The 25,133-nt window shown below is 34.0% G+C and overlaps 2 protein-coding genes across 10 annotated transcripts in view; one reads left to right on the forward strand and one right to left on the reverse strand.

Moving 5' to 3' along the window:
- Nucleotides 1-145: 145 nt before the first annotated feature.
- On the reverse strand, nucleotides 146-10,872 carry LOC125075008. 3 transcript variants are annotated; one of them, XM_047686548.1, is made up of 6 exons: nucleotides 10,836-10,872; nucleotides 6,177-6,277; nucleotides 3,506-3,603; nucleotides 2,679-2,854; nucleotides 1,517-1,683; nucleotides 146-1,048 (listed from the first exon to the last, which is right to left on the reverse strand). In XM_047686548.1, exons 2-6 carry the CDS (start codon nucleotides 6,263-6,265, stop codon nucleotides 853-855), a joined length of 726 nt encoding a protein of 241 aa, XP_047542504.1. In that variant the 5' UTR covers nucleotides 6,266-6,277; nucleotides 10,836-10,872; the 3' UTR covers nucleotides 146-852. The 3 variants fall into 3 exon arrangements, with proteins under 3 accessions (XP_047542504.1, XP_047542505.1, XP_047542503.1); XM_047686549.1 differs by lacking the exon at nucleotides 10,836-10,872 and adding an exon at nucleotides 10,697-10,705; XM_047686547.1 differs by lacking the exon at nucleotides 10,836-10,872 and adding an exon at nucleotides 10,340-10,465.
- Nucleotides 10,873-16,712: 5,840 nt separating this feature from the next.
- Nucleotides 16,713-25,133, forward strand: part of LOC125074978 (tau-tubulin kinase homolog Asator) — a 76,321-nt gene continuing 67,900 nt past the window's right edge. For 5 of the 7 annotated variants that reach the window (XM_047686470.1, XM_047686472.1, XM_047686471.1 and 2 more), the window contains exon 1: nucleotides 16,714-16,845. Coding sequence is in view for 1 of the 7 variants with exons in the window: in XM_047686474.1 (XP_047542430.1) it covers nucleotides 16,832-16,845 (14 nt within the window). In the remaining 6 variants the exon portion in view is untranslated. Of the gene's footprint in view, nucleotides 16,846-25,133 lie in introns of all 7 variants that reach the window. The other 2 variants (XM_047686474.1, XM_047686477.1) reach the window with 2 other exon arrangements.

Here is a 25,133-nt window from a genome sequence, read left to right on the forward strand (position 1 = left end):
GAGCAAATCTCAATTTACGGGTTTTAACAACGTAAACGAAAAAAAAACCAAAGGTCACAGATAATACAAAATAACTTCTACTATATTTTTTTAGGGACAATCTTATTCGAAACGATTTATTATATTTATTTACACTGTTGCATTTTTCTATAGTAGATAGAAATCGGTTATAAAAAAACAATTTTTTAAGATATTAAATTACATAACAATATTAATACTAAATATTTTAAATAATAACATAAAAATATTACTTTGGTTGCGCTTCATAGAAAATAACCAATCGTAGTGGTATATATTTTCTCTAAAATATTAAATGTAGAGTTAAGAAGAAACTTTGTATATAAAAATTGTCCTACAAAATGTTTTTAATCAAGATGGCGATGCTGCAGTTAGACGATTAAATTTTAAGGAACGCGCCTTAGATTCGTCTAGATAGATTGTCGCACTACAAAAGAACTAAAACGAACATGCCAACTATATAATCTTGGTGTGCGTGACAGCTACGCTTGATACGTCAAACGTCATTCTACTTTACTAGTGTGCGTGTATTTGTTAACTATTGGGCACTATTTGTTTCGATACATTCTCAGCTTTGACAATCTATCTAGACATATAAATAATAGAAGGAACGCGCTCATAATCGGATGAGTAAAACAGAATTAACCAGAGAAAGTTTTCAAAGCTATTCTCAAATTATATTTTTAATCTAATTCATAAATCCCAATCAGGTACGCTCAAGGTACTGTTGCGCCCTTCCAGTTTATTGGCATCCATATTTAATACATTTTGGTACACTTTCAGGTGAAGTTACATATAGTTGTCCTTAACTCTATGCTCTAGACTAAGTTGTTATCACTTAAACTTGATTCCCATAACTTTAGCTTCAGAACAACTGCATCCCGTCAAATCGATGCCTTCTTTTAACATTTCGGAGTATTGTAAAGTGGCCAAAACTTCGTAACCGCATTTTGCAGCTAATATTTGTGATGTTTTCGCCGTGAACACCGTGCACGCGGCTTTTATTCCATACTCCTTGCAGAGTTGCTCCCTGAAAATGTAAATTACTAATTGGTATTGAAGATGTTACCGTCGGCATGTTGCTGAATTTAAAGGTTTGGAGTCTCGGGAATGTTGATGAAGTGACGGTCCCAAATATAATTCGTATTTAAGCAAAAATGTTCTCATTTTTGTCCAAAAAGCCAAAATGTCTTATTCTTGTAACCAAATGTCACACGACAGTGTCGAGAACTGAAGTTCACGAAATACTTATATCATTGTTAAAAACTAAACAAATATTTTTGGGAGTATTGACTATCTTTGCCAATACGCCCAAGAATATTAGTTTCACCACTAAGCATGCTGTAAGCAATCGCGGTGTTCATGATTGTATGTTTAATGAAGCGATATTGGTGACAGACATGGTTTCCAATTAATATAGTGCCAATGTCTATGGGGCTACTAGTCATGGGCCCATTTGTTCTTTTTGTCCCAGATTTACAAAATGGTCAATATTTACCTGGCTTCTATCAACCTCGCACCTATGTTCTGTCCTCTGTGTCCAGGTAACACAGTCAATCCACTTGATGATAAATATTTATCCACATCGTACTTCGAATAAACATCCACAAGATTCTCAGCATGTATTAAAGTTTTTAAAATCTTTCTCCATGGGTCTCCTTTTACCTACAACGACACATGTTCAGTTCTCGATGACAGCGAAGAAGAATTGAGAAAAAGAGAATGAGTATTATAACGGCAACTGACAAGATAGTACTGGAATATAGTTTAAAAGTGACGATTCATATTCAAAATGACTTGATGACTAGCCAGACAAGTCTAGAGTCAAGGAGTCCTAAAATACAAATATGTAATACCATATACCCATAGTAAGATCTGGTATACAGTGGCGTAGCTAGGTGGGTAAGGGCCCCGGTGCATAGAAAAAGAATCAGGCCCTCGCCCCCTCTTTAACGTATATTGGCATTCAAAATTATAGATAGCAATAAGAATGGTATACAGGATACAGTGAGTTGAACATATCATGAGTAAGTTAAATCCATACTTCATCTCTATTCAAAGCTCTTTTCATAGCTTAGGTTAGAGGGCCCCCAGGGGCTCAGGGGCCCTGGTGCACTGCACCACCTCGCCCTACGATAGCTACGCCACTGCTGGTATACTTCTGATTAGAAAACTGTACTGAGCTTTTTTCGGAAAGTTACCTTGATCTTATCATTGGTGAGATATTTAGAAACTTAGATCGAGGTAGATTTCAGACAATATCTTCCGTAGTAGCACAAACAGTTATTACAAAATAATGTCATACTGAATGAAAATAATAATATACATTTTTTATAAATGATTTTTAACCGTGAGCCTGACTGGGTAAGTACCACACTCTCATCTGATATTCTTTCGCCTAATATCAGAACTTTGTATTTTTGCATTTCGGTTTGAAAGATGAGCCTGAGTTACAGGCAAAAGGGACATATCGTCTTAGTTCCCAAGGTTGGAGGCGCATTGGTGATAAAATGTCAATGGATGGTGGTGACCACAGATGACTTATCGTTGGGTGGTCAATATACCTACATATACTATAAAACCAAATCATAATCCTTAAGTATCAAGAAAAATACTATCTAGTTAACTCCTTATGACTTATTTATAATAGTGTTTGGTACCTTTTCGATGTCTTCTTTTTCATCATCTTTACTATAAATTGTGAGTATATTAAAACCAACTAATTCCTTTGGTTCGCCATTCTCTTCTGTAAAACAAGCTATTGACGTTTTCTGATTTAACATTTCCGTCCAATTATTTCGAATGGTTTCAATTGAATCTGGATCACCTTTCAAATCTGTAGAGATAAATAATAAATAAATATTGGACAACATCACATACATTACTCTGGTCCCAATGTAAGTAGCTAAAGCACTTGTGTTATGGAAATCAGAAGTAACGAAGGTACCACAAACACCCAGACCCAAGACAACATAGAAAACTAATGAACTTTTTCTACATCGAGTCGGCGCGGAAACCAAACCGGGATTTCGAGTGGCATACCAATGAAACCCGGTGTACACGCTACTCAACCACGGAGGTCGTCATAAGATAGAGAGATAATTAATATGTTTATTAATTAAAGAAATAGAACAATTAGTTAATAGCAGTTAAGTCGTCTTTGTTTCGATCTCATTGTCTTTGATTAATATCTATTAAATTTTTCAGAACAGCAAAGGGTTAGAGAGAGATATATGATGGGAGGATGCCGTAATTATAGTTAACTAGTTGTTGCCCGCGGCAACGCTCGCGTTTTAGGGATTGGTTGTCACGTGTTAGGCAAAAAAGTAGCCTTGTATGTCCTTACTTTGAGTTCAAGTTTTGCTTCATACCAAATTTCGACAAATTCGGTTCATTGGATTGGTAGTGACAGACAGACAGGCAGACAGACAGACAGACAGACATACAGAGTTCCTTTAGCATATTATATAGTATCAGTATAAATTACCTAAAACTTGACATAAAGGCTCGTCCCGTAAGAATGTCTCCTGCATCAAATCTAAGCATTGTTGTTTGTAATGGTCATCCATGTCGCGGATTTGGTACCTGATGATAAAAACGAAACAAATATGTAAATTAATCCAAAAAAGAATTTAAAAAAATATATAATGATAGAAAACAATAAAATTTGTATGATGTCCGGCATACCTAAGTTTAATTGCCGGCAAAGCTAAGTTTAATTACTAAAATAAGTAATTATTTCCAGACGATCTTGTATAGACGTGAGGAGTAAGGGTAAAATTATATCACCTATATCCTGTACAAGATAGCTTGATCTTTTTGATAGATGTAAATTTTTCTGATCGACATAACTTTGCAATGACGAACAAATTATTTTCTTAATTTAATAATTGTAAAAATATAAAAAAAAAAATAACATAGGTATAATACAAAACTTCCTAAAGATTCAAGCGTTATCCGAAAATTTTAAGACTTTTTCTATTATATATAATTGCTTCAAAGTAAAATTTAAATAGAAACAATGAAAATAATAGACGCTTGTATAATGTTACATCTATCGGACGGTAGGGACGGAATAACAGGCAGTAACTGCTACAAATATCGATTACAAAAATCCTTATTAAAGATCATTGTTAAGTTATTGTTACGAACGGGGTTCCTTTTGGTTGGGGTCTCTTTAGCTGGTATAATTCTTTTAAGAAAAAAACCATCGACTGTTATATATGTTATATTTTCTGTCTCTCATCACTAGCCCGTCTGTCAAAGAGATCAAGCTAACTTGAACAGGATATAGATTCACGCTTCACAAAGTCAATCCAGCACGGCACGGTATTCGTCTCTATGATAAGATTCCACTGTTATTTTCGACTTGGCCTATTAAAATATTAACAGCTGATATCAATAAAATATTGATAAATAAGACACGTTACTCAATACAAGATTAAATTCATGATAAAAACGCGTGAAGTTCACATTCGTTTGTTTCCGGGAGGAATAATAAATTGAATTGAACTTGATTGACATAAAACTCTGTAATTAAAGTGGTGGAAAATAACTACTGAGCTTATTTCCGGTACTCCTCGGTAGAATCTAAGTCCCGGTGATAGCTTTAAATTTAATTCAACCATTGGCGTAGCTAGGTGGGCAAGGCCCCCGGTGCATAGATAAAGAATCGCGCCCTCAACCCCTCTTTAACTTATATTGCCCTTCAAAATTATAGATAGGAATAAGAATAGGATACAGTAAATTGAACTTATCATTAGTAGGCTAAATCCATACGTCATCTCTATTTAAAGCTCTTAAAAGCTTAGGTTAGAGAGCCTCCTGAGCTTCGGGGCCCTGGTGCACTGCACCACCTGGCCCTACGAAAGCTACGCCACTGAATTCAACACGATAACATTACGATTTAAACGTATTTTAATAAAGAATATTTTGATATGTGTATCCTCAAACAATACTATCTTGCTTGTTATTGTTGTATATTTTAGCGAGAATTTTATATATAACTTATATCTGATTAGATACATACATATACATGTATGCCTGTTAGATATCAGGTACTGTAGATTATTTTATTTTAAATATATTATTATTTCATTGTAACGTTATGTCATATATTATGTTTAAATCTGCCTTGTACACCTCTACCTCTTTCTACATCTGTTTCTTTCCTCTACCTTAAGGTTGCCTGGAAGAGATCGCTGTTTTAGCGATATCCCGCCTCTTGTGCATCTTTCTTAAGCGTGATTAAATTATGTGTTTACTGGTGTACAATAAATATTATTTTAATTTGATTTGATTTAAATATTACATGTAGTATACTCGCCACATATAGTAAGGAAATAAATATAGTAATAAAGAGCTTCGGTGGAGCAGCATGACAGCATAGCATGATAGCAATATATCTTGTTCCAAAAGCGTGCTAATGGATATTTCATATCAAAATAAAATTACGATTATTTTATTGATTCTTTTGCCGTCGAAACAAAAATATTAACTCGATATATTGACTTGAATGAGCGTTTAACGCAATCTTTTACAGGGATAGATCTCCGTAAACGCCGAGTAGGCTCAAACACGCAGAGGCGGGAAAACTTGGTTCATTTTATTCATTCATTTTCATTAACAGTCTGTAAACTTCCCACTGCTGGGCTAAGGCCTCCTCTCCCTTTGAGGGTAAAGTTTGGAGCATATTCCACCACGCTGCTCCAATGCGGGTTGATAGAATTCACATGTAGCAGAATTTCGTTGAAATTAGAAAGAGATAGGCCATTTTTAATAGTTTTCGAACTCACGTACTCACGTCTGTCCAATGCACATCGAAACATAATTGACTTAATTTTACTATCAAATCTTAGACATCTTTAAAAAAAAAACTTGGTGCTTTTATCTGCCTTACGCAACGTATCAAATCCGCTCTTAACTTCCTAGTAGTTCTTGTCTAATGACAGGCCAAGCTAGTTTTTAAATTAATGTAATTAAAAAGTATAATCAAAATACTTTATATTCGAACATTTTAGACGGATCAAATATCTTGAAAAATGAAAAATTCACTTTTGTGTTTGGATCCGCACGCCCATACTCAGAGGTTTAATAAGCTTATTTAGTCGTCCTTAAGCTAATTTAAATTTTCATTGTATTGTTAAAATAAAACTTACATTAATCCGGGGACACCATTTCTTTCCTTTCCTTGGAATCGTCCCCACACTTTGCCCAATGGCACATTTTCTGGTCTCTGCCAAGGCATCCTACGATCAATCTGTAACAGAGAGGATTATTTAAGTGTAATATATACAATTTTGTTGACTTATATTAAAAAAAATAACAATTTATATGATAGTACTTGTTAGCTAGGGATTTTTTATAATATCGGTAGGCGGACATGCAAATGGACCACTTGGTGGTAAGTGGTCACCACAGTCTTAGACATTGGCGCTGTATCAAATATTAACCATTCCTTACAGAAATGCGCCTCCAACCTCGGGAGCTAAGATGTTATGTCCCTTGTGCCTGTAGTTACACTGGCTCACTCACTCTTCGAACCAGAACGAACCAATACTAATGTCTTTTTCTATAATTCTAGGTGCTGGTTGGTACCTACTCAGATGACCTTGCACTAAGCCAAACTACTAAGTATTTTAGAGAAGTAAGTAAGGAACTTTTCCACTCGGCTTCACAAATGATCACCTCACGATGTTTACCGTTACCATGTTCGGCGGTTAAAATGAATTATAAACACAAATAAAGCAGACGAAAATTGGTGCTTGCACTAAATATAAACATGGTTATCTTGCGACCATTTTTGTATCATCATTATATTTAAACTAGTTGTCGCCCGTGGCTTCACTCGCATTTTAAGGGGTTGGTTGCCATGTGTTAGGCAAAAATAGTGGCCAATGAGTATGTCCTTCCTTGGAGTTCAAGTTTGCTTCATAACAAATTACACCAAATTCGGTTCATTGGTTTGGCAGTGAAAGAGCGACAGACAGATAAGACAGACAGACAGAGCTACTTTCACATTTATAATAATAGTATAGATTATATGCTACTTCCGGTTCGTAGTGTAGGTTCTACCGGCAAGACTCAACAAGTGATTACTACGACTCCGTAAAGTCAATAAATCATTCTTAGGGCAAGGTATCCGTTTATATAACAAAATTCCGCAGACAGTTTTAACTTTGTCGTTTCATAAATTTATATAATTTGTAAAAAATACATTAATAAAGAAGGCATATTATTCGATACAAGATTATTTAGGTGATAAAAAAGCGTGGAGTTAATGATTTTTGACTTCCAGGCCGGAGACATAACATACATATATAACTAATATCTATTTAACTAATATGACTGTCTTTTTAGATGTTGAGTAAATACTGAGTTTCTTGCCGGTACTTCTCGGTAGAATCTACATTCCGAACCGGTGGTAACTTTACTTAATATAGTGCTACGCATATATAATAAGATACCGGGAAATGTAACCAATTTACCATTTACGAAATTTAAAAAGTTTATTAAGAGTAAATTAATAAATAAGTCTTATTATTCATTAAAACTGTAATTTTTAGAAAAAAAATGCCTGGATTTAGGCTCGGGTTCCATCACAGGACACTAATTATTGTAAAAAAACAGCATTGTAAATCTGTTTATTGGAAAAGAGCAACTATGCGAGTTTCTTGCCGTTTCTTCTCGCTGGAGGCTGCGTTCCGAAACGGTGGTAGTATTTTAATATTGACGATTCAAAAACGCTTCGTTGTGAGGTTTACTTGAATAAATTTGATTACATTTTTTAGATTTTTTTTAGGTTTTACCGGCAAGAGACTCAACAATTGATTACTAGCTTTGTTAATTTAATATTGTAACTGTATTATTATTTATTACGAATGTAAATCTATATTTAATAATAACTCAATTCTCGAATAACTCAGCATTCAGAAGAGATGAGATCTCATTTACAGTCCGCGCGCTTATTTCAAAATTCTTTGACGTCACGAGAAGTAACGCTGACTGCATTGAACGCCTTATCGTCCAAGGCAGAGTTGATGGTATCCGTGGTGATGTTACGGTTATAGCTTAGCAACTGTTCGTATCAAATATCTGTTGCGGGTGATAATGTTGCAGTCGATAAATCAGAATTTTGCTACTGCATAAGTCCATTATCTGATTTAATTTTTTTTTGTTTTGATTTGATATTTGATAAAGAGCCGAGATGGCCCCGTGGTTAGAACGCGTGCATCTTGATGATTTCGGGTTCAAACCCAGGCAGACACCACTGAATTTTCATGTGCTTAATTTGTGTTTATAATTCATCTCGTGCTCGGCGGTGAAGGAAATCATCGTGAGGAAACCTGCATGTGTCTAATTTCAACGAAATTCTGCCACATGTGTATTCCGCCGACCCGCATTGGAGCAGCGTAGTGGAATATGCTCCAAACCTTCTACTCAAAGGGAGAGGAGGCATTTAGCCCAACAGTGGGAAAATTTACAGGCTGCTAATGCTAATAATCGATTTGATATCAATCCGAAACAAATATTTGATAGCAAAAGTTGCTATACTATAACCGTAACAGCATCACAGAACTCGGTTGGACGCCAATGCGATGGAATGGTCAATTTCTCTGGTGTCTTATGTGAATGGTCTGCGGTGGGTGGACCATTGCATAGGCATGTAAAGGGATGACTACTGACCGTCACTGTAGTATACGAAAGCGTGGAAGAGACAGAGAGGGTACCGCTGGTTTTTTAGTGGGTATTCCGGTGTACTAGGCGTTCTAGGCACATGAAGGAGCACTCTTAGCTACAAAATTGAAACCGTTGATTTTGTATTCGACATGGCTAATTTGAAGAGCGCTTTAGAGTTAATCAATTAATTCCATCAGAAGAATTCATATTTGTATTTTTCTTAACCTGCTCATTTTCTTTCAGTCACAAAATAAAAATTGTCATCTACAGTTTTAGAGAATTATTTTTTTTTACATATACACTCGACTTCTACTTACGAAGAAAAAGACTAACTACTGCGTTTCTTGTCGATTATTCTTGTTAGAATCTGCATTTTGAACAGATGGTAGGTTCACATACAATGTATTAATACACCATTTTAAACTACTGATACGAACTTACTTGAACAAAGTACATTTTTATTTTTAAACCACTATAATGTCATATATGTAATAAAAGTGAAATAAATGAAAAGTATTTGCCCTGCTTTAAGATTATTATATACTAGCTGTGCCCGCGACTTCGTGCGCGTTGTTTGAATTTAAGTTATTTGGATATTATAGCGTGATTTTATTTTTATTCTATATATACTACTTATTACATCCGCTATCTGCCAGTGAAAGTCCCGTCGAAATCGGTTCAGCCGATCCAGAGATTAGCCGGAACAAACAGACAGACAGGCATAGAAAATTGTAAAAAATGTTATTTTGGTATATGTACCGTGTATACTTATGCATTTAGTAAAAATGGGTTATTTTAATATTACAAACGGACACTCCTTTATTATATGTATAGATTTGTAAGTCTGAAATGAATATATTTTGGTTTAATAATATTTGTTCTAAAGACACAAAAAAGTCATGTGTTGACAAGTAGTACATAGGCGCCCAGCTGTTGTGGCATATAATAACTATCCTCAAAACTATTTATCCTAGTGATTTATTTACCAATACCTTATTTCAATAATTCATTATTGATAATTTCGTTAGTCATCATAGTAATAAATTACGCTGTGAACAATGATTTAACCTTACTAGTTCGTAAACTGACTTCCGGTTATCTCTGTATAAAGAAGGTAGGACGCACTAAAGGAGCACATTCGGCCGTTTAAATAATTCTGGCACAACGTTACGCTGTCCGAATATTATAAATTCAAGTGTACCAATTATTGGACTGTGTTTTATTTTCATAAAACCCTTAAAACCCACGAGTGTTACCACATGTCTGTTGCATGGGAGCCCCACTTAAATATATATTTTATTCCGTTGTAGTATTTGTTATTATAGATATAAATTTTAACTGTCTAACTATCACTGTTAATGAGATACAGCCTGGTGACAGACAGACGGACAGCGGAGTCCCGTTTTACCTCTTAACATTTCACCTTATAGATTTTCATCGTCCTTATTTATATTTAATAATTTATTTAACACATTATACCTACTCTTTTATGTTGTTGTTCAAACAGAAACAAAAAAAACACAAAGCATTCACGGTCACGGCGTCCGTAAACAAATCGATAACATTACATTCAAAGAACATCTTCACATATAAATAAAATAATCCTCATTACACAATTAATAATACAAAAAACTGTACTTACATTATTTTTATTAAATTTATTTCACACAAAAAAACTTCGTACGAACGCGTGTTATTGTCGTAAAACAATTTATTATGAATTCCTTACATACGTCTCGATAAAGTCACCTGTTTTGCCGGACTACGAGATGCGAATGTGATTTATAATCTCGACCGCGTTATTTTGCTGGATTGTTATCTTAAAATATAACTTATCACTACGCGATAAGGAATTTACGTTTGTGAATAATTGATATTCAAATTTGTACCGTCTACGTATAACACATGTGGGCGTATATCCATTAGTATCTATAAATATATTATAGATATTTATATCTATAGCCTATACAAATGGAAGTAGGAAAAAAGATAAACAAACCTTAGATTTACGTATTTCATGCGTTTTGCTAATAACTCAGCTATATTGTGCACTACTGAGAGTTTATGATTGATATATCTTTATTTATAATACAACACTATTACACTTAACTACTTATTTCAACTTTAATTTTACTTACAAAGTTTTGTCGACGTTCAAAACGCCGTTTCTCGCTAATCCTTAGTGAATATCACAGATTAATCAAGCTCTCGACCAATGATGTCGCGTCAATTTGCTATCAAATGTTGTTTATTTGACTTTTTTCCTCTTATGGTTGGAATAGGGGGTTTATGTTTGACGTTATAAGCGTTGACGCGAGGTACATTGTATGCCATGACGGCAAACGATGCTTACTCATGACGTCATTATTTGTTTAGCAAAACGATTTGATTTTATTAATAGAACTCTGTCTTTTTTATTTTGCTAAATATTTATTTATTGCCTATCTATAATTATAAATTATTTTATTAAAGGCAGGCAATAAAATCAAATGAATTTTATTATTAATATTAATTAGTATTAATTGGATAATTTAATCGTTATTATCTTTTTTAATCAGGAGAAAACATATATTACTAATCGGATTAATGTTTTATTTTGAATTTTATTTAATTATGTAGATAAAAAAAAAAATTAATTATTTCAATTCCGAAAAAAAATAAAAAATTATTTATTGATTTAGAAATTGATTAGTTATAATTTATTATCAAACTCTGCCATCAAATATTCTTTATATTAACGTCACGTCATTTGAGTTTATTATGGAAACAGATTCTTGTAAAAGCGCCATTCGATATGAGCAGAACGTGCTCGATGACAGCCTTGACCGTGCATTGATTTCAATTTGAAGATCATTGGATTGGCATTGTATTGCCAGTCATAATATAAAATCAATCGTTATTATAAATAATTAAATAAATATAAATATTGGACAACATCACATACATTACTCTGATCCCAATGTAAGTAGCTAAAGCACATGTGTTATGGAAAATCAGAATTAACGACGGTACCACAAACACCCAGACCCAAGACAACATAGAAAACTAATTAACTTTTTCTACATCGACTCGGCCGGGAATCGAGCCCAGGACCTCGGAGTAGCGTACCCATGAAAACCGGTGTACACACAACTCGACCACAGAGGTCGTCAATTGTATATCAGTAATAGTTTTTGTATCATATACTTGTTAGTAGGGCTTTAAGGCCGTCTGGGTAGGTACTACCAACTCATCAGACATTCTATCGCCAAACAGTAATACTTAGTACTGTTGTGTTCCGGTTAAAAGGGTGAGAATAAATACAGGCACAAGAGACATAACATATCAACTCTCAAGGTTGGTGGTGCATTGGTGTGATGTAAGGAATGGTTATTTCTACCAGCGCCAATGTCTATGGTGACCACGTACCGTCAGTGGGCCATCGTTTGTCCATCATTTGCTCGTCCGCCTATCTATATCATAAAAACAACGTTATTACTAAATATCTTTATTCAAGTATTAAAACGTTTTATTTACAGAGTATGTCAGTAAAGTATATGTAATTTTCCTGCCTATAAATCAATAAATAAGTCCACTGTATTGAGTAATATGCGTTATCCATGTTTTTTCACATAAGCTTTAAATATATTTAATACGCCAAATTAAAAATGATAATATCTTATTTTATAAAACATATACCGTGTCCCAGGGAGGATGTATGAACTTTGCGGAGTCGGAAACCAGGTGTTACTGGTTTGCCTTTCCTCCTCGAGTCTATACAATGATTGTCGCCGTTTCTTAGTTTCTTGCCGGTTCTCCACGGTAGAATCTACATTCCGAACCGGTGGTAGCTTTACTTTAAATAGTTTGTTAAATGACGATTCAAAAGTGCTTGTAAAAGCCTACTTGAATAAAGTATATTTTGATTTTGATTCTTATACATAATATTGGTGTAAATATTTTGCTGAGCAACTATAAGTACGACCACTTTATTAAAAACGTCCCGAAGAGACCTCGAACTCCAAAATTGTAAATACAGGACGGCTCTTTTTTTACAGATTCTTAGAAAATCTTCCATAAGTATTTCTTGGTAGGCAAATTAAGCACGTGCGAATTTAATGGTGTTTGTTTGAGTGAACTCAAAACCTTCGGGTCTTGATTCGAGTGTGCTAACAACTGGGTCATAGTGAGTCAATGTTTAATAATAATAATATATACCTACAAATGATATAAATATAGTATAGATAGCAAGCCCGCATAATCTGGCTTATCAAACAATTGAACAACTGTATCTTAATAGGAAGAAAATAACCTTGCTCGTGGGTTTGATTGGAGATATATTCATGAAAAGCCGTAGTGACCCAGTGGATTGGACACGAGAATCTTAACAGAAATCATGCAATATTCCTCCTTTACCAGATTAAAAAGAAAACAACCAGTTAGTTCATGGATGACCTTTGGAATAAAACGGTCGAATCCTGGCTATGTTTTTGTTATATTGAATATTAGTTTTGTGGGTGTTTGAATTAAACAAAAAAGTTATTTTTGTAGCATAAGTTACTCCTTATTACATGAGCTATCTGCCAGTGAAAGTCCCGTCAAAATCGGTCTAGCCGTTCCAAAGATTAGCCGGAATAAACAAACAGACGGACAGACAAAAATAAGTATACATACATATGCATTTAGTAAAAAATACATTGTAATGTTAGATTTGTAATTATAAACTGTCAAAAAGTCCCCCTAAGTTTCTTCCGCTGGTTCTTCTCAGGTCAGGATATTTTCGTTCCCGAACCGGTTGTAATGTTTAATCTGACAATAAATAATTTAATGTAATGCTTACTTTAATTAGTGTATCATGATACAGGATTTTGTTTTGATTTGATAGGCGAGAAGCTAGTTCGAATCCGAGCAAACATTACTGATTTTTTATGGGCTTATTTTGATTTTATAATTTATCTTATGATGATGATGTTGCCCTTACATATTTCGGCCACAGCCTATCTCAACACACAGTGTTGCTATACTTAGATATGTCGATCTAAATAAATTCCGCCAAATGTGTCAACATGTGTTTGTGTTGAAGCAATAAACTCCCATTTTTCAGCTCGACAAGAACAGACCTGACCACTCAGCTGTGTTGCATTTATAGGACTGAACTTAATATCGATATAGAAATGGGCTACGGTAAAAAAGATCAGCACCTAACTCCTGGACCCCCCCCCTCTAGTATAAAGCTCGATCGTAATTATATGAAGTCAATCACCGATTGATGTGAAATAGTTGATGATGAATTTATTTATTAAACTGTGTTTTGACGATTGAACAAACGTACGAAGTAAATACAGAAAAAAAACCATTAAATGATTAAAAATAAACAAAGGTTTAATTCTGGGAAGTCCGTGTATTGCCAGGTGTTCGTATGTACAACGTTTAGTGATGTTCCGAACATCGACATAAAGTATTTATGACTTTTCTATTTTTGGTGGAGGCGATACGAGGTGATCGGATTTTCGTGTTTTATAATCGTGAATACTCAATTTAGATTATTTGCATCTTGTCGAGCATTACTCGATAGAAAACGTAAGCGAAACCTGAATGATAATATCATGAACTACAGTCACAAGGGACATAACATCTCAGTTCCCGAAGATACGCAAAATGGTCGTGCATTTGCTACGGAAGAAATAATGCCATTGTTCAAATTGTACCATATTATGAAAGAAAAGTTTCGCAGATTTTTTTCGCTGCTTTTCTCAGGTCTGAGATGCTATATTCCGAACAGGTGATATTTAGTCAATCAATAAATAAGTGTAATGATACAACGTCTATGGGCAGTTATGATCGACTAAGATTAATTACCCATATGATATAAAAAGTACAAGAATTATTTGGTAAAGAATGGCTTGGTGGACCTTAACCTATTATACGCTAATTTAGTCCACAAAAGTCACAAATACTGTCCGTATGATAACAAACATAACATCACGGAACTAAAACAAATTTTACTAATAAAATAAAATATCTAATATCATTACGCGTTAATTTCAATACAAACAAACTCTCCGGCTTTGAAGCAGAGATTACAAAAGGAAAATTTTTATATTTAAAAAACAAATATGATAATAGATTACACGTGGGAAACATCACTATACAAAACCCCGGCGCGTCTGTCTGTCTGAACGAGATCAAAACCTACTTATATGATTTTTAAATAGTTTCCAGCTATTGGTGGAGTGTTTTATCAGGAAGATTTAGATGTATTATTGTATAAATTTGGCTATGAGACCATGTTTGTGCCGCGTCAACTAAGAGTTTAAATGAACAAAGCCGTGGGCGGGTGGCTAGTAGATTATAGAAGGAAAATGGTTCAAATTCAAATATTTTGATGATAACAGATATGACATAAGGAATATATGATACTAAAACGTATTAACTGTCCGTTATCTATGACTGTTGCGTTATCTTTTACCGAAACAGGGAAAATACTTCAGTTTCTAAAAATATGTGTTTTTTTCCTTAAAATATTGATGTGTTGATGATAAGGAATTAGTAGTTGTTCAGGATTAATTCGTTTACGATTTAAGTCCATGCATTGCGTTTGTAATCGACGGGGTATTTCCAGGAGCAGATTCTCAATTAGATAGTGCAGGCAAGCCTGTAAGGTGCCTCTGGGCAGGCTAAAATTTAGGTTGAAGTTAGGAAAGAGTAAAGAGAGTACCCGGCATATACCCGACGTAGTTAATCCAGTCCTTATTTCAAGATTCGGAGACTTTTAGTTTTAAAATTGTAGTGTAGAACTTATAAGACAATTTGACCACAATTTTTAAATTAACTTTAGCAAACAAATTTAAAATATTGAAACTTTTATGTACCAGGAATCACAGTGACTTCATATCGTCATTTTTGGGGTGTTGGACACCCTATTTTTTTCGGACAAGTTGACCACAATTTTTAAATTAATGTTATTAAAAAAAATTAAAAAAATCAAAGTTGTATATACGGAGAGTCATAGTGACGTCATTTCGACAATATTAGGAATCGAACATTCGATAACGCAGCAGCGCCGAAACTTTTCGCATCAGAAAAGTTCGTCGGACTCATTGCAAAAGAGGCAATCACAATTTTACATTTGTATGTGCCAAAACAATTTAAGGTTCTTGTACAAAAATAAACAAAACCACAAGAATTAAGAATCTAAAGATAAAACAGTGAATACGCTTCCCATTATTTAGTAACAATATTTTTTATATTCCGTGCAATGAAAGTATATAAAAAAAATACCAAATGAATGAAGTTTTTTTTTTTTTAATTAATTGTTGAACGGGCAAAGTGCCATGGTGAGTGGTCAACGCCGCATGTTCATTGGTGCTGTAAGGAATCTTAATCATTTACCTAATCGCCAAAACCCAATTAAGTCACACTGGCTCACTCACAATTTAAATCGTAACAATACCAAGTATGACTGTTTGGTGGTCGAATATCTGAAGCTACTGGTAACTCCTCAGACTGGCTCGCACAAAGCCATACCATGAAGTATATATTCTAAGTATTTTTATTATTATAGTAACATTTAGCCACAAAGGCCGTAGCATACGCACCAAGAACAAACAAGGAAGTAGAGAGCGGAGACGGACAGGCATAACGGTATCAGAGGGTGCCATTTACCATCACTGCATACAGAGCGGTACTACCCAGGCGCGTCAATTAAAAACAAATGAATCGAAAAATTTGTCTAAGATAATTTATAAACTATGGCAAATTTTGTGTTATGCCCAATAACAAACCTATGTTCGGCCTTTTCTTGGAGGTCAAAAGGACCAAAAACTGAACCCTGTGAAACGCCTCTTAACTTAACTTAAGAATATTTTTTAAAATATTCGCACAATTGAATAAGTTGGCTTATCTAATAGAGTACTCGTTGAATCGTTTTATGTTTAGTAATATATTGTTTGTAGTTCGCACGAATCGTTTTCACATCACTATTCCAAGAGTAATTTTATATTTCCCGAATCCCGATTTACTTTCACGAGATCATAAAACTTACTCAGACGTTAGCGGGACACCGGGCGGACCGCCCGCCATTTTAAAAATAGCCGACGCGATTTTCATAGTGAAGTTCTAGAAATAGTTTATATTGTGTATATGTGAGTGGACAATGATTTTGAACGGGTAAGTGAGTATATATTATAAATTTTCACGTTTGGCGCTAAATTTTAGTGACGCGTGCAATCTACGTTGGATAAAGAATTCAGAGACATTTTTAGATGTTTTTTATGACATAAAAGTTCGTAACAATATTTATTTTATCTGTGATACTAAATTACGAAATCTCTTTTTCAAACGTCATTTATCATATATAATTAAAGAAAATTTAATTAATGTCTTTGTGCAGTAATTAGTGATAGTATATTTTAACTTTGGGTTATGTGCATTGGGCACAAAGCGCTTCGTCATTTAAGCTACTTGTCTAATTACTTTATAAGTTTAATTATCAGCAGACTTTTCACGACATATATTATCAAGTATCATTTCTGTTGCCATACAGTTCGATGCATAAATAACTACCGATCGTGATGTTTTGAAATGTATAAGAAAACATAACGATATTATGGAATAAAACACTTGGATACTATTTTAAACGTTGGCAGTGGAAATTATTTACATCATTCATTTTGTCTCTAACAAAAATACTGTTAGGATTCGGTTTTAATTAATTATTTTGCATTATAACTGTTCTTGTGACTTTGGACGACGAAAAGACGTAGATTTTGTTTAATATTTCGTAAAACTCTTTTATATTCTAGCATCGATATAACAAAATCCATGACTATACACAAACAGAAACGACTATATCCTGGTTTTTGTTAATAATAATGACAAAGGAATTTATATATCAATGAAGAATACGAAACAAAATAACACGCTTGGGTCATAAATTAATCTATGCAGAACGAAATAAACCCAAATAAATTTAAGTTCAACAAATGTTGCCAAATTACTTGTTAAACACAGGATGTATTTGATTAAGGAGATCTGTAGATGCATTGTGAATTTCTGCAAAGCATTCGACAATGTTTACCATACATAATTGATTAAAATAATTAAAGTACATTATATACACATAAAGATTTGTTTTATGTATGTATATAATCTACACATTTTTGATAACCCTCGACATTTAATGAAGTCAAATTATCATAATCAGAATAATTTAAGGAGTTCCACTAGGGTTTATTTTTAGACAAATTTTGTTTAGTTTTCATAATATTTCATGGCAAAGACGATATGCATATCGCTTATGAGCGAATATAACACAATCTATTTGATCTACAGGGTCAATGCCCTCTTTGTTGCAGTTGTCTTTGCACTTCACTGAGACAATCGTTTGTCGGTGAATCGGATATCTAATTGTATATTATATATGTATGTATGAACTATAGAATTATTAAGATTAAGTTCTAAGATATATACAAATATGAATTAAGCATATTAACTGCATAAATCTTGAACGCATGGAATGTTGCAAAAATGCTAGCTAATCTGGGTAAAAAACAAACCAGTGACCAGTGCAGACAATAAAGCGAGGTGTTATACTTTTAATGAAGTTTTTTACACTACTACTCCTTTCTTAACTACACCATCGTATTAACCGAATATATATTTTGCTCTGAATCATATCGAGATACCTAATTTTGCAAATAACATCTTTTCATTGTCCTACTACTGGGCAAAGACCTTTTTTCCCTTTTTGAGGAGAAGCTTTTTGAGCTAACTCTACCATAATTCTCTTGCGGGTTAGTGGATACATGTGACAGATCCACCACGTGCAGGTTTCCTCAGGATGTTCCCCAACACTGACGAACACGAGATCAATTTTAAATACAAATAATTCACATGAAGATTCAGTGGTGTTTGCCCCGAGTTTGAACTTAGAATCATCGGTTAAGATTCACGTTTGGTCACCACTTCATCAAAAAACTTCCGTAAAAAAGTGCTTGTAAGATCTTTACAGTCTGAGTTCATTTAAGGTACAAATAATAATTAGTTTAGAAAAAATATGCAGGGCTGGTAAAGTATTAATCAAAGGCATATTACTTTAAATGATTCCGTTTATTAAAATTCAACAGTTTCCTTAAGATATTGTATCCAATAATTCGATCCTTACCGACAACATTATCGAATAGTATAATAAAACAAATAGTATTTATTTTTTAACAATTGTGCTTAGAAATATTAATTTTCCAAAAATTCAATAAAATCGTTTTTGTTTTTATCAAAATCGATTTTTTTTGCTGTTCCTTATATTTTAGGCTTTTTGTGAAAAAAATATCTTGTATATATAACAGTAAAATTTTAATCGGTCGAACATTTTCTGTATAATATATATATTCTCTAATAATCCGATGCCGGCAAATCCGACACACAACGGACTGGCAACTCCGAGCTGATATTGACAATTTTTTGATACACAAACCCGACTTATTATCAGTCCACCATAGGTTTGGCACTAGGACTTCGGGATCTGCGGCAATATATCTAGCCACTAGACCAACGCAGCAGAATCCGTACAATATAACTAATAGACGATAGAGGTTAAACTAAGTACAATAAAGGATATTAACATCATTTAAAATGTCACACATTAAACAATAAAATTGAAATAATAAAGGCGGAGATCAAAAGATGAAAAACTGTTCATAATTAATCGTTACACGAGTGACCGTTTGGCAAAAACACTCCAGATCGTATCTTTGTTTAATAATAGATTGTAGGGACAGACGCGACGCTGTGAAATAAACTTATATTCACCTTTATTCTAATATATTTAACAGACTATATCTGTAGCAAAGTTATCAGAAATATAATAATATACAGAAATTAAATAATTAATACATTAACTCACTAAATATATAAAAATAGTTACTGTATAAATCTTGACCGCGTGGAATGGTGGCAAAAATGCTAGTAGCATTTCCACGTTGAATCGCAATTCCGATCCACTGGGCAAAAAACGAATCAGCCCTCCTGTCACCAGTGGAGGCAATAAGGTGAGGTGTTATAATTTTAATGGAGCTTTTTGCACCACTAATCAAAGGGGCAAGTATTTCTAGAGCAAATGGGACAAAAAAGTAATTAATAATAATAACATAATAGTCGATAGGGCTGTGTGCAAACTCACATATTTACCACCCACTCATCAAATAGGTATTCTACCGCCAAACAGTAAAACAAAGTGTTATGTGGCCAACGTTATAACTCGTACAGGAAACTTAGTTCCCAAGATTGGTGACACGTTAACGGTGTAAGGTATGGTTAATGTTTCTTACGACATCAATGTCTGTAGGTGGTGGTAATTATTAACCATTGGGTGGCATTCCTCATTTGCCTGTTGGCCAACCTATTTAATATTAGGAAAAAAAAAGATTCTTCTTTAGAATAGATTGAACTAAGTTAACCAAAAAAAAAACAAAATATGCTTTATCCAAGTAGAATTTTAGAAACGTCATTTACAAAACTATATTCAGTAAAGACTTTTTGTTTTAGATTTAGCGTATATTTAAAAAAATATAAGACAATTATTATGATACCTCCGATTTTGACGATACAAATGTATTAAAAGATTCAATTGATATCATAAAAGTATAATGAAACACAAATCTCATATATATCAATAGTATGACGAATTTTTTGGTCGTTTTCCTTTAATGTAATCGTACATCGTTATCGTGAATTTATCTTTAAGTGCAATTAGTTCGTACAACATTAAATAATATCAAATCATCATGATTAGGCATTTTTTTTTTCAAATATAAATAGAGGGACAACTAAATAGATCAATTGTTTATGAAGCCAGGGTGAAATAAAATCTCAAATAACATAATTCATTCATTAGCAGCCCGCAAATGTCCCACTGCTGGGATAAAGGCCTCCTCTCCTTTGAGGAGAAGGTTTGAAGCATATTCCACCACGCTGCTCCAATGCGGGTTGGCGGAATACACATGTGGCAGAATTTCGTTGAAATTAGACACATGGAGGTTTCCTCACGATGTTTTCCTTCACCGCCGAGCACGAGATGAATTATAAACACAAATTAAGCTCATAAAATTTCAGTGGTGCCTGCCTGGGTTCGAACGCGAAATCATCGGTTAAGATGCACGCGTTCTAACCACTGGGCCATCTCGACTCTTCTCAAATAACAACTGGTAACATATATTTTAAAAACATGCGATGAACAAGCAAATCACAAAAACGTATGTTGTATATTTTAATGTCAATACAGAAATAATTGTCCCAATTCTTTATTAAAAGCTCGTAAACAAGAAGAGGTTCCTCATTCCAAAAAAACAGATGGGATATGCCCTTATTCCAAAATCTCAAATTTTAGTGCAATGCACTTTGTTATTTATGTACTTCTGGATTATTGTTGTATCTTGTTACTCTCGGATTATTTCCGTGTAACATACATTTGTTTATGTACACAGCAATTATTAACATTAAGTCTTAAGTATATACAAATAAAAAATAAACAGACTATGCAAATTACAATTGCATGGAATGACAAGATTCAGCTTCTGGGTGAATATGAACCAGCCCTCCTGTCATCAGTGGAGGCAAATAACACATTTAACAAAGGTTTTTAGACAATTACACCAAGTTTCTTAATGTTAATGTTTCACATCAGGAATCATGGTATGTAGCCCTCACCAGATCCACCCTGTCAGAATGAGTCGTGTCGATTTCTACCAGTGGACTCTACTGTAAGCCACGTAAAGACATTCGTTCCAAAATATCTTTAACTTCGCGGCACTAACTTTGAATTCAGCACTGGGTATTGCTGTTTGGCGGTAGAATATCTGATGTGTGGGTGATACCTACCCAGACTGGCTAAGTCCTAACACCAATTTATTGGATTCAGATACTTTTATGGCCACACAAAGAGGAACATGTCGGAGGAATCAGCTCTGATATGGAGAGGAGGTTTTAAGCATTGAAATATCACATGAAACATTCACTAATATCACAAGAAATTATTAGATTTGATGCGCTTAATGTTTATTTATAAAATCTCACATGTTTTGATAATTAATCTTGTAATTAAATATGATTTATGATAAATTTAAGTAACGACTTGTTTAAAATATCAGCAAGATGTATTTAAAGAGATTCTCTATTCAAATCTTTTTGTGTTTGATCAGCGTTATCTGTGCTAATATGTGTTTGGTAAATAAGATTTATATTATAAAACTAGCTGTGCCATCGACTTCGTGCGCGCTTGTATTTAATAAAAAAGCGTGATTTTCTATTCTAAAATAAAAGTAGCCTAAGTTACTCCTTATTACATCAGCTATCTGCCAGTGAAAGTCCTGTCAAAATCGGTCCTGCCGTTCCAGAGATTAGCCGGAACAAACTGACAGACAGACAGACAAAAATTGTAAAAAATGTTATTTAGGTATATGTACCATGTATACATGCATTTAGTAAAAGGCGGTTATTTTAATATTATAAACAGACACTCCAATTTTCTTATAGATATTATTTGAAGTGAAGATTTGGAGGGATTTTTTTTCTGATGCTGTGCCTAAGTCTGTCATATCATCAAGCCTCTCCTTCCTTATGTATGCCAGGCGCGTTTGGTATATAATTCATTGCTTATATTATCATTACATAGTATAAAACAAAGTCTCTTTCCGCTGTCTGTCCCTGTGTATGCTTAGATCTTTAAAATTACACAACGGATTTTGATGCGGTTTTTTTTAATAGATAGATTGATTCAAGAAGAAGGTTTAAATGTATAAAAAATGCACAATATAGTAGAGAAACACTGACAACTTTAGAGGTTTCTAAAGATTGGTCGTAAATAAACACATTTTTTGCGCTTACATCGCAAACGCTGGCTGAACCCTATGAGATAGATCAAAATACTGTACAACAGAGTTATACACCTTAAAAAGCTCTTCAAAAAAGTCCGTAATATTATATGACTATCTCTTAGGGATCACCCACAATAAGCATTTTTTAATCCTTTACTTTTTACGAGAAATAATTGCTTAATTTCAAAGCGATTTTAAGCAATACAGCATTAATCCAATTAAGTACATTAATGTGCATTTAATGTAGATCAATATGGCTTTTTACAATATGTAATTTAAATGAATATTTTCAAAGATATTACAGGTTTAAAACGCAGGGACGTAGCGGTTTGTATTGTCTAATGACTGAAAAACTGTGAACGTTGTAAGACATTCTGTAGTATATTTAGTGAGAGCAGTGGTATATTCAGTATAAGCATTGCACCCGTGCGAAGCCGGGCTGGTCGCTAGTTATAATAATAAGATAAATATTTTCATTAACGAAATTCTTGGTTTTTATGTTTATTTATAGGTTTTTCTTTGAACAGCGATCAATTTTGATGGTTCACGTCAGCGCTTGCGTGACGATGACAATTTTTTATGATTCGATATAATTTTAGATGAATTATTTGACATATGAAATATTTATTAGTAATATTCTTTTATTTCTTGGTATAATATTATGGCATTCTATTTTAGGAAAATATACACAACACTAGCGTTGTCACGCTAAAAACAGCGAGCTGCCACTGCTGGGTTAATGCATTTACTCTTTTTGTAAACAGCGTTTAGAGCTTTATCCATCACGTTGCTTCATTGGCCATTGGTGGCATAAGCAAATGGCAATTTTTTATCTGACACATGCACGTTTCCTCATGATGTTTTCCTTATATAAATAATAAATAAATAAATATTGGACAACATCACATACATTACTCTGATCCCAATTTAAGTAGCTACAGCACTTGTGTTATGAAAAATCAGAAGTAACGACGGTACCACAAACACCCAGACACCCAAGACAACTTAGAAAACTAATGAACTTTTTCTAGATCGACTCGGCCGGGAATCGAACCCGGGACCTCGGAGTGGCGTACCCATGAAAACCGGTGTACACACTACTCGACCACGGAGGTCGTCAAATAATAATATATAAACTATACGTACATGAACATTCAGTGGTTGGGTTTGAACCCACGAAAATCGCTTATAATTAACGCGTTCAAACAATTGAGCAATCGTATATATTCGTGAAAACAATCATTCTTTTCTTAAAATTGTGACGTTCATAGATTTTATTTATGACGGAATCTTATAACCTCTGGCACCCGACTACACAGGGTTAGTAACTCTTTAGTGGGACAATGTACAGTGATACACGCTTTAACATTTAAACACGGAGAACATTCGAATATTGTAAAATTCCAAAATGTTTTTGGGAAGTTTTGAAACTATAAACCGCTTACTTGTTAAAGGATATTATGAAATTGACACTTCATATGATCTTGGAAGTGTAGCAACCCTCTTTAAATTGATATGTAATCTATAATTATAATTACGATAAGATTCTAAATGTTTTCTCTGATACTAAGCTACTTTATTCCTGAATGCTGTAGAGTATAAACTATAATAATGTCATACCAATTTCAGTGTGTTTCAGAGCTACGCTTCACAGATTCACCAGCTCATAATTTAACGTGATTTAACTTATGGCACCCGTAACTAACGCGGAGTCAGAACGGGCAGATGTTATGATACACGACACTGGCGTAGCGGGGGGGGGGGGGGGGGTTCGTAGGGTCGGGTCCGCACCGGGGGCAGCGCTGCGGAGGTGGCAGTTAGAGAAAAAAAAGTTAATTTCTTTCAGTGTTTTTATCGTCATTTCTTTTGTTGTTACCAAATACCCAGGTACCTATGCAGATTCTATGCATGGGTGATGCAAGCGCAAGCTTTCTCAATAACTATTATTTATTTATATTTTTTTTATAATGGATTGCAAAAATAAGAGGGCGGCAAATTTGGAATCCGCACCGGGTGCTCGTGACCTATGCTACGCCACTGGTACACGACTTTACTGCGTACTCATTGACATGATTCAACGATATAACTCTCGAGGACATTGCTCTCGAATTAAAACGTTAGAAAAAAATCATAATAAATACACTCTCACATTAATGCGAGCCGTCCGTCAATCTGTCGTTGGTTTTGCGTTCTATTTCTGGTGTTCAAAATGTATTGTTTATGTGTGTTAACTGGGGCGTGAGGTGTAAAACTGAAATTCACTCTTGAACTAATATAGAGCGATGTGTATCCTCATTTAAATTTAGAGTCAAGAATCTTTAACAGAGATGTCATCCTCACATTTGTTTAACTAAATCTATTATTATTAAAAATATATTACACATAGATACATGCACACACAGGTTTGACGAACAGGTGACTTAAGATCTTTTTGTAAAACATTTGCTTTTTGATTTTGAAATTGAGTTTTTATTGAAGTAAGTTTATCATATTTATCACCAAATATATATATATTACACACACGTATAATACACATATATGTATGTCGATGGATAACTGTATAAGTCAAATCAATCTACACTACGC

This window comes from Vanessa atalanta, chromosome 29 (assembly GCF_905147765.1).
Source record: "Vanessa atalanta chromosome 29, ilVanAtal1.2, whole genome shotgun sequence".
Lineage (NCBI taxonomy): Eukaryota > Metazoa > Arthropoda > Insecta > Lepidoptera > Nymphalidae > Vanessa > Vanessa atalanta.

Coding starts and splice junctions, on each gene's coding strand:
- LOC125075008 (XM_047686548.1), bottom strand. CDS start 6,265: ATGCCTTGGCAGAGACCAGAAAATGTGCCATTGGGCAAAGTGTGGGGA. Junction 3,604..6,176: donor AATGGTGTCCCCGGATTAAT/GTAAGTTTTATT, acceptor TTTTATCATCAG/GTACCAAATCCGCGACATGG. Junction 1,684..2,678: donor AAAAAGAAGACATCGAAAAG/GTACCAAACACT, acceptor GTGTCGTTGTAG/GTAAAAGGAGACCCATGGAG.